The sequence below is a fragment of the Procambarus clarkii genome, chromosome 80 (genome assembly GCF_040958095.1).
Source record: "Procambarus clarkii isolate CNS0578487 chromosome 80, FALCON_Pclarkii_2.0, whole genome shotgun sequence".
NCBI lineage: Eukaryota > Metazoa > Arthropoda > Malacostraca > Decapoda > Cambaridae > Procambarus > Procambarus clarkii.
In genome coordinates, this window is record NC_091229.1 from 16,602,498 (window position 1) to 16,617,489 (window position 14,992).

Consider the following 14,992-nt stretch of genomic DNA (forward strand, 5'->3'; position numbering starts at 1 on the left):
ATTATAATAACGTTAAAGTCATTATAAACTTAACGTATAATGCATCAGTGTGTTAAAGCAGCAGAGAGTTAAAACTAAGATGTCTAAGCCTCGAAACATGATGAAATTATCATATTTGACTCACAGAGATTGCTTGGATGAGGAGAGTGATTATAGAGAAATCCAAGATACGTGATGTGAGCCGAGGAGACGTTTAATGCAGGCTCGGGTTATACTGCTGGAGGAGGGCAGGGGAGACTGTGTTGTGGCAAGTTGCTCTTTATCCTGGTCGTATTGTCAAGTGTGAGTATTGCTGGCAGGAGTCAGAGATATTGTTCAGTGTCAGTGATGCTGTCAAGAGTCAGTAGTATTGTCAAGAGTCAGTAATACTGTCAAGAGTCAGTTGTCAGTAACAATATGTTTTTCAGCAGCCCATACTCATTCTGTGAGCGGTAGTTTGTTGTGCACCCCATACTCATCCGGTGAGTATGGTGTTATGCCATCCCCTTTTTTGTTATAAATGTGGAATTATGTGGATAATTTATTTATTTATTTCAATTTAACTAGTGGACCGTACATTATGGGTACCTTTATACACAATTCCCACAGTGGGGGGGGGGGGGGAAAGGGGGGAGTTTGTTTGTTAGAATTCAGATAGAGCCGGAGTTGTAAATATAATTAAATTTAAATTAAATATTAGACTGGACTTAATTAATTAATTAAATTATTTAATTTGCCTGCACTATCTGAACTGGGGTTAGTAGATACGATAAGTGCACAGAGAAATCACATTAACGTGAAGTATCATTGAGTAGTTATTCTAGTAATCTAAGTTATCTAGTTATCTTGACCTAGTTATCTAAGGCGTTTGCTTGGAAGTAGACCCAGAGACACTTAGTTGTTTCTAACAACTAAGTTGTTAACAACTACCTAAGATATTTCAAACAACAGCAACAACAATTAGGCACATTTTTCACGACCAAAGATCACATACACTCCAAAAGTCTACCACTTACGGCTCCTACTGATTTTCTCAAATACGATAAGTCTTAGCTGTTCAGATGAGTTCTTAGACAACAATAACTTTGGATGGTCAGAGAGCAGAGCAACCTTCTAGATAAACTGGTTACCTTACGTCTGATGCAATAATATTCATACCACTTCTCCTGTTGGCGAATTAATCATTAAAATTGAAACTTATAAATTTGGTTATTATTCATTATCATTATTAAGCAAGCAAGAACTCTGAATAACTTGGGTTCTTACTTAGGTATTGTAGGGTAATCTAGCAGCCTAACCCAACAATCTACTACGATATTATTGCTGTTAATGGCCAAAAACGAGTAATTTTTCACGAGGTACTTATCGCAAGTGTTAGTCGGAGACATTAATGCTGTCCTGAACTAAGCTGGTCGGCTTTATGACAGCATAAGCTGGAATTTGTAACTGTAGATCTGTAGTGACCGCAGCGGAGGTTCTGCTCCGTCTCGTGTTTCAAAACAATATAGCCTCCTCCTCCTCCTCCTTCCTCACCCTGACACTTCCGTCCGTGTGAGAATCAATAGTTATTAAATTATGAGATGGCCATTTAAGTTCGAATTGTTACAGAATTCGAATTAAATATATTAATTTGATTTATATAGAAGGTATTTGATTTAATCTTCACATCGCAGTTCACGAATGAGATTTAACAGAACAATGTCAGTTACTCAACAGTCTCGTGTTATCGGGGAACTTGGTGACGCAGCGGTCACAAGTATTGTCTCAGCCCTTCCACATTATCTATTATATGTAAGAGTTATTATAACTGAGGACAAGTCCTCATAGAGTTCGGGATAATAATTCATATTTAATAATTATCTCTACAGATATAAAGAGAGGACGAATCCTCATAGTTTTTATTATTTTAGGTTAAGCCTTCTATTTATTATAAAATGACAGAAGTTATTTCAAACAATATACATCAATGAGGATATACATCAGTTACATCAATGATGTAATATATGAGGATATTACAAACCACATCATTAAATTTGCAAATGACACTAGGATTTATGGCAAAGTAGGCAATATAAATGACATTGCGGCTTACAAAGAGTTCTGCATGCAACCCTTCCTCCAAACATAGACCCAAAAGTGATTCCATGCACCCGCCAAACCCCCAGCTGTTTATGAATGAAAAACGGTTTACACACGACTCACAACTGCTGACGTTCGAACACTTCCGGAACAAGTGCTTCACTGGCGACTTTTGTTCGAATCACAACGCTATAAATGCTTCACCCATGTACTACAAATACAAATAATCGACAACAGAACCTAAACACCTAACCTAACCTATGCCTATATATGCACAATATGTTAATATATTATAATATTAATTTATATATGATAAAATTCCTGTTTTGAACGAACAGCATGTAAAAGTTTATGAATGCGTCTGTAGGGTCAACTGCTGGATGTAATGGACTTGAATCGAGGACGGGTTGCAACAAATATTCGGAGTACTTGCAAATTCTTTATAATATAAAAAAAACAAGAACTTGCGTGTGGGACATAACATTGCACATGCCAACTTCTAAATCAACAACATTACCTTGCAGCAGATTGATGAAGAAGAAGACCTTGGAGTCAGAATCCACCAGTCATTGAAAGTTGCACAACAAGTGGGAGCAGAAGTAAAAAGAAAAACAACTAGAAGTAATCAAACGAGGATTTGAATTCAAGTAAAAGAATGTAGTCATTCAATTGTATAAATCTCTAGTGCGTCCCACTTGGATTTCTGTATCCAAGCATGGAACAAACATGTATCCAAGCATATTGAATCTTCAGAAGGACATATATATTTCGGAGAAAATTCAACACAAGGCGACAACAATCATCCCAGAACTAAGTCAACTCTCATACCAGAGACAGTTGAAGGCCACAGGACTAAAACACTGCAAACTGTACATGATGAGGCTGATCTCATCGCAACACTTAACATTCTGAATAATTTGATTCGGACAACAAAAGGTCAGATGCAACACAAACAAGGAGCAACGGATTCAAGCTCAACAAGCCACAAATGCAGGACAGAATACATGAGATCCTTTTTCACCCACAGGGTTATAAACCCAAGGAGCCCCCCTACCCGCCGAAGCCGTAAATGCCAAAACACTGTTACATTTTAAAATTCAACTGGAAAAGATTATCAGGGCAAATGGGGGGGTCTCTGTGTATACCTTAATAATAATAATAATAATAAAAAAAGTCTGCGCTCCAAATTTGGAGTTTTTTTTAGCTTTATTCCCAATCATTATTATAGAAAACGCAACAATATCAAAAAGAGGATTAACTTATATATTTATATGAAACTTTTTGCACATTCTTATTTTCCTCTTTTATATAGTCTTCCAATGTTTTAAAGTATCCACATCACATCTGTTTCCATTGAATATATGTCCAATTCTACATTATACATTATAATAGCACAATTCAACCAGCCAATGTCAGTAGTTTCAAAGCGTTATATGTTGTTGTTGTTGATTTAGGGGCGACGACGATCGGGGGGTTTGGATGCGCCCCGGCATACCCGTAAAAGGTTAATCACGAAGTCTGGAGAGATGAAACGCCAAGCCAAATAGCAAAACAAGTGACGCCAATCACTGGAAACTAATATGCAATGTGACAAAGAAACGCAGACAGGCAGATGATTGGGGAGCCCCAGGAGTCCCTCAGGGTGACAAGCACCGCCCCACACAGAGAACACTGGGGAGCAAAACCAAAATTTCGGCCCCCAACTAAAACACAAAAGTCATCCTGCGCCCTCCGGCAGAGAAGAAGGCAGCCGCCCACCAAGCCGGCGCCGGACACCGTCACCCTGCCGGAATAACACACCAGAACACGTAAACAAAATCTATCAACAATCCCGTGACCCAAGGCGACATATGCGCTAGGCGTCGTACAACCGGACCGTTGAATACTGCCAAACGGTAACAGAACGTGGTCAGGCGGAGGTGGTGTCCAAACGTCCGCTCGTCGTCAAGGTTAAACCAGGCAAAGCGTCATATGATCCAAGAGAGCACCGCTTCTGTGCCAGGTAATTCCTCCACTACGGGCTCACCATAGTCCGTGCTACTTGCCCCGCTTCTGTGCCAGGTAAGTTACTAGTTCACACCTGTGGCCCGTGCTACTTGGAACTTGTTCCGAGTAGCTGAATCTATAACAGTCAGATAAAGAGTATTGGGAAAACGGGACACCACGAGCGGAGCTCTCATCCTGTAACAACTTACCTACTTACATCTATATATGTCTTTCGATATTACTTTTCGACTGCCATATTAACTATAATAATAATAATAATAATAATAATAATAATAATAATAATAATAATAATAATATTTTATTTTATTTTATTTATTTTATTTTATTTATATATATACAAGAAGGTACATTGGGTTTGAGAGAATACATTGGATAGTACAGTATTTACATTCTTGTAAAGCCACTAGTACGCGCAGCGTTTCGGGCAGAATCGGGCAGAAACAAAAATACTTATAATGGACTTCATCTCTTATTCAGTATCGAGTGTCTGGCCTCATATTTCCTTCACCTAGTTTCATTACCCCACATTTACTTGGGTTGAACTTTAGTAGCCATTTGTTGGACCACTCCTTCAGTTTGGCTAAGTCACCTTGCAGCCTCATACCATTTTCCTCTGTCTTAAGCCTCCTCATAATTTTTGCATCATGAGCAAATATTGAGAGGAACGAGTCTACACCCTCTGGGAGATCATTTACATATATCAGAAACAGTATAGGAACAAGGACTGATCACTGTGGGACTCCACTATATACACGCCTCGCCACTCCGAGACCTCACTCCTCACAGTGACTCGCTGTCTTCTGTTACTTAGGTACTTCCTTAGGCAACTACTTCATCAATACTGGAACTTGCTCATCTACTCGAACATATTGCACCATCTTCTTCACTTGTAATCTGTAGCCTGTTAAGTGCTACCGTGCTGTCTGTACGTCATTATGTGTTCGTGCTCGTTACTTAACTTTCTGGCAAATACTGGTGTATGCTGGAAGTGTGTTTGGGGAGGGGAATGTGTGTGTGTGTGTGTGTGTGTGTGTGTGTGTGTGTGTAAGTGTGTGTGTGTGTGTGTGTGTACTCACCTATTTGTACTCACCTATTTGTGCTTGCAGGATCGAGCATTGACTCTTGGATCCCGCCTTTCCAGCTATCGGTTGTTTACAGCAATGACTCCTGTCCCATTTCCCTATCATACCTAGTTTTAAAAGTATGAATAGTATTTGCTTCCACAACCAGTTCCCCAAGTGCATTCCATTTTTCCACTACTCTCACGCTAAAAGAAAACTTCCTAACATCTCTGTGACTCATCTGAGTTTCCAGTTTCCACCCATGTACCCTCGTTCTGTTATTATTACGTGTGAACATTTCATCTATTTCCACTTTGTCAATTCCCCTGAGTATTTTATATGTCCCTATCATATTTCCTCTCTCCCTTCTTTTCTCTAGTGTCGTAAGGTTCAGTTCCTTCAGACGCTCTTCATATCCCATCCCTCGTAACTCTGGGACAAGCCTCGTCGCAAACCTCTGAACCTTCTCCAGTTTCTTTATGTGTTTCTTCAGGTGGGGGCTCCATGATGGCGCGGCATACTCTAAGACGAGTCTCACGTAGGCAGTGTAAAGCGCCCTAAAAGCCTCCTCATTTAGGTTTCTGAATGTGTGTGTATACTCACCTATTTGTGCTTGCGGGGGTTGTGCTTTGGCTCTTTGGTGTGTGTGTGTGTGTGTGTGTGTGTGTGTGTGTGTGTGTGTGTGTGTGTGTGTGTACTCACCTATTTGTGCTTGCAGGATCGAGCATTGACTCTTGGATCCTGTGTGTGTGTGTGTGTGTGTGTGTGTGTGTGTGTGTGTGTGTGTGTGTGTGTGTGTGTGTGTGTGTGTGTGTGTGTGTGTGTGTGTGTGTGTGTGTGTGTGTGTGTGTGTGTTGTACCTAGTACCCAATAACCACCAGTCACACCGGCACAGCTCTCAGTGTACTATTTCTGCTACTCAGAGAAGAAATTAGTGTTGAACACTTAATCATTTTTTATATTAAAGACGTTCTTTGTTATATGTTCCTTTACACAATATAAATTTGGATATAGATTAGTTCATCATAATAGCATTATTCATATTTATTTATTATTAAACTTGGTATACAGAGCAGCAGTCAAACGGAAAATAGCGGACGTGTCATTAAATAATCAACCATAATATTTTCCACCTCCAAACCCTCCAAATCCTCCGAAACCTCCACCGAAACCTCTGTGACCGTGGAAACCTGGGTCAGCAACGGGTTCTGGGTTAGCTTCAGCACTCCTCCTTCCACGATATCCTCCTCTGAAACCGCCAAAGCCGCCACCGAAGCCGCCACCGTACCCTCCCCTGAAGTGTCCGGGTTCGGCAAGAGCCTCTGGATCAGCTTCAGCACTTCTCTTTCCACGATATCCTCCTCTGAAACCACCGAAGCCGCCACCGAAGCCCCCACCGTACCCTCCCCTGAAGTGTCCCGGTTCGGCAAGAGCCTCTGGATCAGCTTCAGCACTTCTCTTTCCACGATATCCTCCTTTGAAACCACCGAAGCCTCCCCCGAAGCCTCCTCCGAAGCCTCCACCGTAACCTCCCCTGAAGTGACCAGGTTCGGCATCTGGGGAAGGCTCAGCGCTTGATGCCGCCAAGGACATGACAGCCAAGAATGCTATAACGATCTGTTGGATGAATACAAATATATATATAAATTGTGTGGTATGATGTGCTAGTGTCAATGAAATATATAATCAAGGTGTGATGATTGTATTTTCCCAGAAGACACTCATGTTACCCGATGGTATTAAGCTTTCATAAGTAAAATTCGTGAGAAATGTGAACGTTCTTCTTTTAAACAAAATAATTTGCTAAATATAAATATAATCGTCACAAAGAAACGGGATACTACAAGATTCTCCTTCATTTACACACAAGAAAACTGTTAAAGTGAATCTTAGAACATTTTATCATTAAAATAATACGTTTTAGTTAATAAGATAAAGAACCTAAAGCTAAGAATATGCTACTTTTTATTTAAAAATCAAAACCTCACTTCAAGTGGTGATGTTAAGAAAAGATCAATTACATTTTATTTCATTAGCAATTTCATTTTTTTATTGAAAGCTACAAATAGTGAATATCTTAGCACAACAGAACAAGCCAGGGTAACTCACCAGGGTCTTCATGGTTCTGGTGTGTCTGGGTCTACTGTGTTGAACTGGAGGCAGCGCGACCTTTTATACCCGCCATGAAGAGGTCCCGCTCACGCTCGGGGAGTTCCAGGGATTTCAAAACCAAGGACCAGTTTTTGATTACTGGAATTTATTTGTCTTATTTTATTTGGAGATGAAACACGTTTTTTTTTGTAAGTGCTTCACAGGTCACTTTTTGACGCCTCTCCAGGTCCATCCTGGGATTGCACGTATATAGAGAACATGTTAGCGTTTTGTTTTTTTTTAAAACTGTGGGAATTCATTCGTTACTATGTTCAGATGGAGAGCATTGTAAGGAAATTACTCAGTGCCTCTACTGTCTCTTTCAGGACTCTCATTAGGATTTTGTTTGGTCTAATAATTGCCGTCGCAACCGGTTCCTCCAGGTAAGTTCATTCCTTCATTAACTTTACCTCTATTCCACTCAGTCTCTTGCGGGTTAGGTGCGTTAACTCCAGATCCTTCAGGAACTCTGGCATTTGTCGTCATAAATATCTTTAAAAAAGGTCAGGTTGTTCTTGTGCCCTACATGCTATATAGTTTTCAAAATGCATCTCAGCCTTTGTTCCTATTGTTGTGGATTCATTTCACTCAAGTAGTTGTTGTGACTCTTTTTCTGCTTCAGGGTATTTTTTCATCACTTTTACCTGCAGTCATTGTCTGTTGAATCACTGTCTGAGATTATCCTTTCCTCTTTGACGTCTTTCTGTTGGTACACATATATGTTTTTCGTCTTTATATTTGATTGCTAAGTAATCTTTCAATTTCTGAGGTGTTTTTATCCTGAGTTTCATCCTGTGGGTGTGTGTGTGTATTTACTATTTTAGTTTGCAGAATCGAGCTATTATCTCCTGGACTCCGAATTTCTAACCAATCTATTTTTCATCGAATATGTCTGCTACATATATATATCGCTAGCACACACACACACACATCCGCAGGAAGTAGCCCGCAGTAGCTGTCTAACTCCCAGGTACCTATTTACTGGTAGGTAATAGGAGCTTCAGGGTGAAAGAAACTCTGCCCATCTTTTTCCGCCGCGGCCGGGATCGAACCCGGATCCCGCGATCACGAGTTCCAAACGTTGCCTATTACGCCACGGCCCCTGTGTATGTGTGTGTGTGTGTTTTCACCTAGTTCTTCTTGCTGGGGTTGAGCTCTGCTCTTTCCGACCGCCTCTCAACTCTCAATCAATCAATTGTAACTAATTACTAACTATTTTTTACCCAAACACACATACCCTCAAGAAGCAGCTCCGTAACAGCTGTCTAACTCCTAGGTACCTATTTACTGCTACGTAACAGGAACATCAGGGTGAAAGAAACTTTGCCCATTTGTTTCTTCCAGGTCCGGGAATCGAAGCTGGGCGAAAGAATTACGAGTCCTGCGCGCGTTCTGTTCAGCTTCCAGACCCCATACTCACACACTGTGTGTGTGTGTTTGCGGGTTTGTACTTAGCTAGTTGTGCTTACGTGTGTGTATGTTTGGGCTTTTGTGTGCTTGTATCACCATGGTAACATCCCCTGTTTGTACACTGACATGAACTAGTTTCGAGGGGCAGGAAAACCAAGCTTCTGTTGAGAAACATTTCCAGACAATATGAACCAGTCTCCGAAGGCTCAGTCTCCTCCCATCCCCAGACACGCTTACAGTATACACCAGTTTTTGCCAGAAAGTTTAGTAACCTGGGATCATCCCTTCGCTCTGCTTCTCACCTACATCCAAACATATCTGGACTGGTTCATTTGTTGTGAACGCGATACCCATCTCTTTAGCGGTGGTCGATGGGTTGCAGAAAGCATACAATTGGCTACAGAGAGCATATAAGGATGTTCATAGCAAACATACTAGAGAACAAAGAGAATAATGTGCTAAACAAGGAGGATACTTGGCACAATATTTCTTTAATACTGCACAAAATTGGCAACAAAGAGCAAATAATGTTTCAAAAAAACAAATAATGACGCACGGAGAGCACTTAATAATCAACAAGAAGCAAGTGAAGCAAATGGGGCAATATGTTCGTGTGGATGAACAAGTTGCAGTATTGTTAGAGTAGTTAAATAAATGTTTGACGTACATCACGAGGTCATGTTTTCACAGTATACATTAGAGCACCTTGTACTGTAGTACATATGGTACAATACAGTATCATACGGTACAATATTGTACCATATGGAGCGATATAGTACTATAGGACACACAGATGATGATATCAGCAACTCAACTGGAGCACAGGGGTTGTTTGACTGAGCAAGTTATATCACGGGTGACCTATTGACCGAACAGGTTAAAGCAAAGGTAAACTATTGACTGGGCAAATTATAGCTGAAGTAGTATTGACTGAAGAATCTATAGCAGAGATAAACTATTGAGTGAACAAGATATAGCAGGGGTAAACTATTAATTCAACAATTTATAGAAGTAGTAAACAGCAATAAAAGTATTGGTATTTTAAGTGATGTTCAAATAGTCTGACACTAAAAGGATCGTCAACAGTAGAACTTTATAAGGGGTATGGTAAGTGACTACTAAATAATGTATACAGCAAGAGCTTTCATTCATTTAGAACTGTTCAAGGTGGAAGAAGGGTTACCCGGTAGCGCTCGGGTCTCTCATCCCACTCTTTCATTTGTCTTTCTTTCTCTAATACATTTCATCATCTCCAACTCCACTATCTTTCCTCTGGCTCCCTATTCACACTCTCTCCACCTTTCTCACCAATATTATCCCTCCCCATTTCAAACCTCTTCCCAACTTCTCTCCTTATCTCCTTTCTCTTTTATCTTTATTGCCCACTTTCCCTCTTTCATCTTCTACACCTGTCTTACCCCTCTCCTTCCCTCTTCCCTCATCTCCAGAACTGTCCCACTCTCCTTCTCCTTCACTCTTTTCAAATATCCCCCTTCTTCATCTTTCTCTGTCTGACTTATTTTTATTAAAATATTATTACGTCATTTTCGACTCAAAAACTTAAGGCCTCGGCCAGCTACATTCCACATTTTAGTTGGTGAGGGCAAATCATTATCTGGCCTGACGCTCCCTGTTATTATCATAATACGAACAATATAGGACTGACGCCGACCAGCCTATGTCTGCCCCGTTCCCCAGATTATTCGTCCTGCAAAATTGAATGAGGCTAACACTGGCGTCTGGCCTCTTACCTTTGACAGACAAACAGGCAGGGATGCCCTATATAAGTATATATATATATATATATATATATATATATATATATATATATATATATATATATATATATATATATATATATATATATATAAGGAGGATACTACCACCCCTATTCTTTTGGTATGTGTGTATATTTATCTAACTTTATTTGAAAATGTCATTACACAAAAAAAGTTACACTATTGATTACATGCAGAGTGCAAGGCTGCTTGTCACAAGTTGTACAGCTCTTCCAGCTCCTCAGATGGCGGGCAAGAACCATGGATGCAGTGAGCATTTCCTCTCTGGATTGCCACACTAAGGCGCTGAAAAAGAAAACTGGCAGCTCTAGTGTCTCTAGTTGTTTTGATTAGCTTAGACCCCAACTCCTTCGAAAAGCTAGCAGCAATATAAGTATATGTATATATATATATATATATATATATATATATATATATATGTGTGTGTGTGTGTGTGTGTGTGTGTGTGTGTGTGTGTGTGTGTGTGTGTGTGTGTGTGTGTGTGTGTGTGTGTGTGTGTGTGTGTGTGTGTGTGTGTGTGTGTGTGTTGTACCTAGTACCCAATAACCACCAGCCACCCCGGTACAGCTCTCAGTGTACTATTTCTGCTACTCAGAGTAGAAATTAGTGTTGAACACTTAATAATTTTTTATATTAAAGACGTTCTTTGTAATATGTTCCTTCACACAATATTAATTTGGATAAAGTATAGATCAGTTTATCATAATAGCATTATTCATATTTATTTATTATTAAACTTGGTATACAGAGCAGCAGTCAAACGGAAAATAGCGGACGTGTCATTAAATAATCAACCATAATATTTTCCACCTCCGAACCCTCCAAATCCTCCGAAACCTCCACCGAAACGTCTGTGACCGTGGAAACCTGGGTCAGCAACGGGTTCTGGGTTAGCTTCAGCACTCCTCCTTCCACGATATCCTCCTCTGAAACCGCCGAAGCCGCCACCGAAGCCCCCACCGTACCCTCCCCTGAAGTGTCCGGGATCGGCAAGAGCCTCTGGATCAGCTTCAGCACTTCTCTTTCCACGATATCCTCCTCTGAAACCACCGAAGCCGCCACCGAAGCCCCCACCGTACCCTCCCCTGAAGTGTCCCGGTTCGGCAAGAGCCTCTGGATCAGCTTCAGCACTTCTCTTTCCACGATATCCTCCTTTGAAACCACCGAAACCTCCCCCGAAGCCTCCTCCGAAGCCTCCACCGTAACCTCCTCTAAAGTGACCAGGTTCGGCATCTGGGGAAGGCTCAGCGCTTGTGGCCACCAAGCACATGGCAGCCAAGAATGCTATAACGATCTGTTGGATGAATAAAAATATTTATATAAATTGTGTGGTATGATGTGCTAGTGTCAATGAAATATATAATCAAGATGTGATGATTGTATTTTCCCAGAAGACACTCATGTTACCCGATGGTGTTAAGCTTTCTTAAGTAATTATTCGTGAGAAATGTGAACTTTCTTCTTTTAAACAAAATAATTTGCTAAATATAAATATAATCCTCACAAAGAAACGGGATACTACAAGTTTCTCCTGCATTTACACACAAGAAAACTGGTAAAGTGAATCTAAGAACATTTTATCATTAAAATAATACGTTTTAGTTAATAAGATAAAGAACCTAAAGCTAAGAATATGCTACTTTTTATGTAAAAATCAAAACCTTACTTCAAGTGGTGATGTTAAGAAAAGATCAATAACATTTTATTTCATTAGCAATTTCATTTTTTTATTGAAAGCTACAAATAGTGAATATCTTAGCACAAGAGAACAAGCCAGGGTAACTCACCAGGGTCTTCATGGTTCTGGAGTGTCTGGGTCTACTGTGTTGAACAGGAGGCAGCGCGACCTTTTATACCCGCCATGAAGAGGTCCCGCTCACGCTCGGGGAGTTCCAGGGATTTCAAAACCAAGGACCAGTTTTTGATTACTGGAATTTATTTGTCTTATTTTATTTGGAGATGAAAAACATTTTTTTGTAAGTGCTTCACAAGTCGTTTTTTGACGCCTCTCCAGGACCATCCTGGGATTGCACGTATATAGAGAACATGTCAGCGTTTTTTTTTTTTTTTTTAAATCTGTGGGAATTCATTCGTTACTATGTTCAGGTGGAGAGCATTGTAAGGAAATTACTCAGTACCTCTACTGTCTCTTTCAGGACTCACATTACTATTTTGTTTGGTCTCATAATTGCCGTCGCAACCGGTTCCTCCAGGTAAGTTCATTCCTTCATTAACTTTACCTCTATTCCACTCAGTCTCTTGCAGGTTAGGTGCGTTAACTCCAGATCCTTCAGGAACTCTGGCATTTGACGTCATAAATATCTTTAAAAAAGGTCAGGTTGTTCTTGTGCCCTACATGCTATATAGTTTTCAAAATGCATCTCTGCCTCTGTTCCTATTGTTGTGGATTCATTTCACTCAAGTAGTTGTTGTGATTCTTTTTCTGCTTCAGGCTATTTTTTCATCACTTTTGCTTGCAGTCATTGTCTGTTGAATCACTGTCTGCGATTATCCTTTCCTCTTTGACGTCTTTCTGTTGGTACACATATATGTTTTTCGTCTTTATATTTGATTGCTAAGTAATCTTTCAATTTCTGAGGTGTTTTTATCCTGAGTTTCATCCTGTGGGTGTGTGTGTGTATTTACTATTTTAGTTTGCAGAATCGAGCTATTATCTCCTGGACTCCGAATTTCTAACCAATCTATTTTTCATCGAATATGTCTGCTACATATATATATCGCTAGCACACACACACACATCCGCAGGAAGTAGCCCGCAGTAGCTGTCTAACTCCCAGCTACCTATTTATTGGTAGGTAATAGGAGCTTCAGGGTGAAAGAAACTCTGCCCATCTTTTTCCGCCGCGGCCGGGATAGAACCCGGATCCCGCGATCACTAGTTCCAAACGTTGCCTATTACGCCACGGCCCCTGTGTATGTGTGTGTGTGTTTTCACCTAGTTCTTCTTGCTGGGGTTGAGCTCTGCTCTTTCCGCCCGCCTCTCAACTCTCAATCAATCAATTGTAACTAATTACTAACTATTTTTTACCCAAACACACATACCCTCAAGAAGCAGCTCCGTAACAGCTGTCTAACTCCCAGGTACCTATTTACTGCTAGGTAACAGGGCATCAGGGTGAAAGAAACTTTGCCCATTTGTTTCTTCCAGGTCTGGGAATCGAAGCTGGGCTAAAGAATTACGAGTCCTGCGCGCGTTCCGTTCAGCTTCCAGACCCCATACACACATATTGTGTGTGTGTGTTTGCGGGTTTGTACTCAGCTAGTTGTGCTTACGTGTGTGTATGTTTGGGCTTTTGTGTGCTTGTATCACCATGGTAACATCGCCAGTTTGTACATTGACATGAACTAACCTCGAGAGGCAGGAAAACCAAAATTCTGTTGAGAAACATTTCCAGGCAATATGAACCAGTCTCGGAAAGCTCAGCTGTCTCCTCCCCACCATCCCCTCCCCAGACACGCTTCCAGTATCCACCAGTTTTTGCCAGAAAGTTTAGTAACCTGGGAACATCTCTTCGCTCTGCTTCTCACCTGCATCCAAACATATCTGGACTGGTTCATTTGTTGTGAACGCGATACCCATCTCTTTAGCGGTGGTCGATGGGTTGCAGAAAGCATACAATTGGCTACAGAGAGCATATAAGGATATTGATAGCAAACATACTAGAGAACAAAGAGAATAATGTGCGAAAAAAAGAGGATACTTGGCACAATATTTCTTTAATATTGCCCAAAATTGGCAACAAAGATCACATGATAAGTTAAAAAAAACACATAATGACGCACGGAGAGCACTTAATAATCAAGAAGAAGCAAGTGAAGCAAATGGTGCAATATGTTCGTGTGGATGAACAAGTTGCAGTATTGTTGAAGTAGTTAAATAAACGTTTGACGTACATCACGAGGTCATGTTTTCACAGTATACATTAGAGCACCTTGTACTGTAGTACATATGGTACAATACAGTGTCATACGGTACAATATTATACCATTTGGAGCGATATAGTACTATAGGACACACAAGTGATGGTATCAGCAACTGGACCACTGGGGTTGTTTGACTTAGCAAGTTATATCGCGGGTGACCTATTGACCGAACATGTTAAAGCAAAGGTTAAGTATTGACTGGGCAAATTTTAGCTGAAGTAGTATTGACTGAAGAATCTATAACAGGAATAAACTATTGAGTGAACACGATATAGCAGGGGTAAACTATTAATTCAACAATTTATATAAGTGGTAAACAGCAATAAAAGTATTGGTATTTGAGTGATGTTCAAATAGTCTGGCACTAAAAGGATCGTCAACAGTAGAACTTTATAAGGGGTATGGTAATTGACTACAAAAGAACGTATACAGTGAGAACTTTCATTCATTTAGAACTGTTCAAGGTGGAAGAAGGGTTACCCGGTAGCGCTCGGGTCTCTCATCCTACTCTTTCATTTGTCTTTCTTTATCTAATACATTTCATCATCTCCTACTCCACAA

The 14,992-nt window shown here is 40.4% G+C and overlaps 2 protein-coding genes across 2 annotated transcripts; both read right to left on the minus strand.

The window, feature by feature from the left end:
* Nucleotides 1-6,145: 6,145 nt before the first annotated feature.
* Nucleotides 6,146-7,378, minus strand: LOC123746398 (uncharacterized). The gene is made up of 2 exons (XM_045727912.2): nucleotides 7,236-7,378; nucleotides 6,146-6,743 (listed from the first exon to the last, which is right to left on the minus strand). The coding sequence occupies exons 1-2, from the start codon at nucleotides 7,245-7,247 to the stop codon at nucleotides 6,240-6,242; spliced, it is 516 nt and encodes a 171-aa protein (XP_045583868.2). The 5' UTR covers nucleotides 7,248-7,378; the 3' UTR covers nucleotides 6,146-6,239.
* Nucleotides 7,379-11,182: 3,804 nt separating this feature from the next.
* On the minus strand, nucleotides 11,183-12,417 carry LOC123746397 (uncharacterized). Its single transcript, XM_045727910.2, has 2 exons — nucleotides 12,274-12,417; nucleotides 11,183-11,780 (listed from the first exon to the last, which is right to left on the minus strand). Exons 1-2 carry the CDS (start codon nucleotides 12,283-12,285, stop codon nucleotides 11,277-11,279), a joined length of 516 nt encoding a protein of 171 aa, XP_045583866.2. The 5' UTR covers nucleotides 12,286-12,417; the 3' UTR covers nucleotides 11,183-11,276.
* Nucleotides 12,418-14,992: the final 2,575 nt, after the last annotated feature.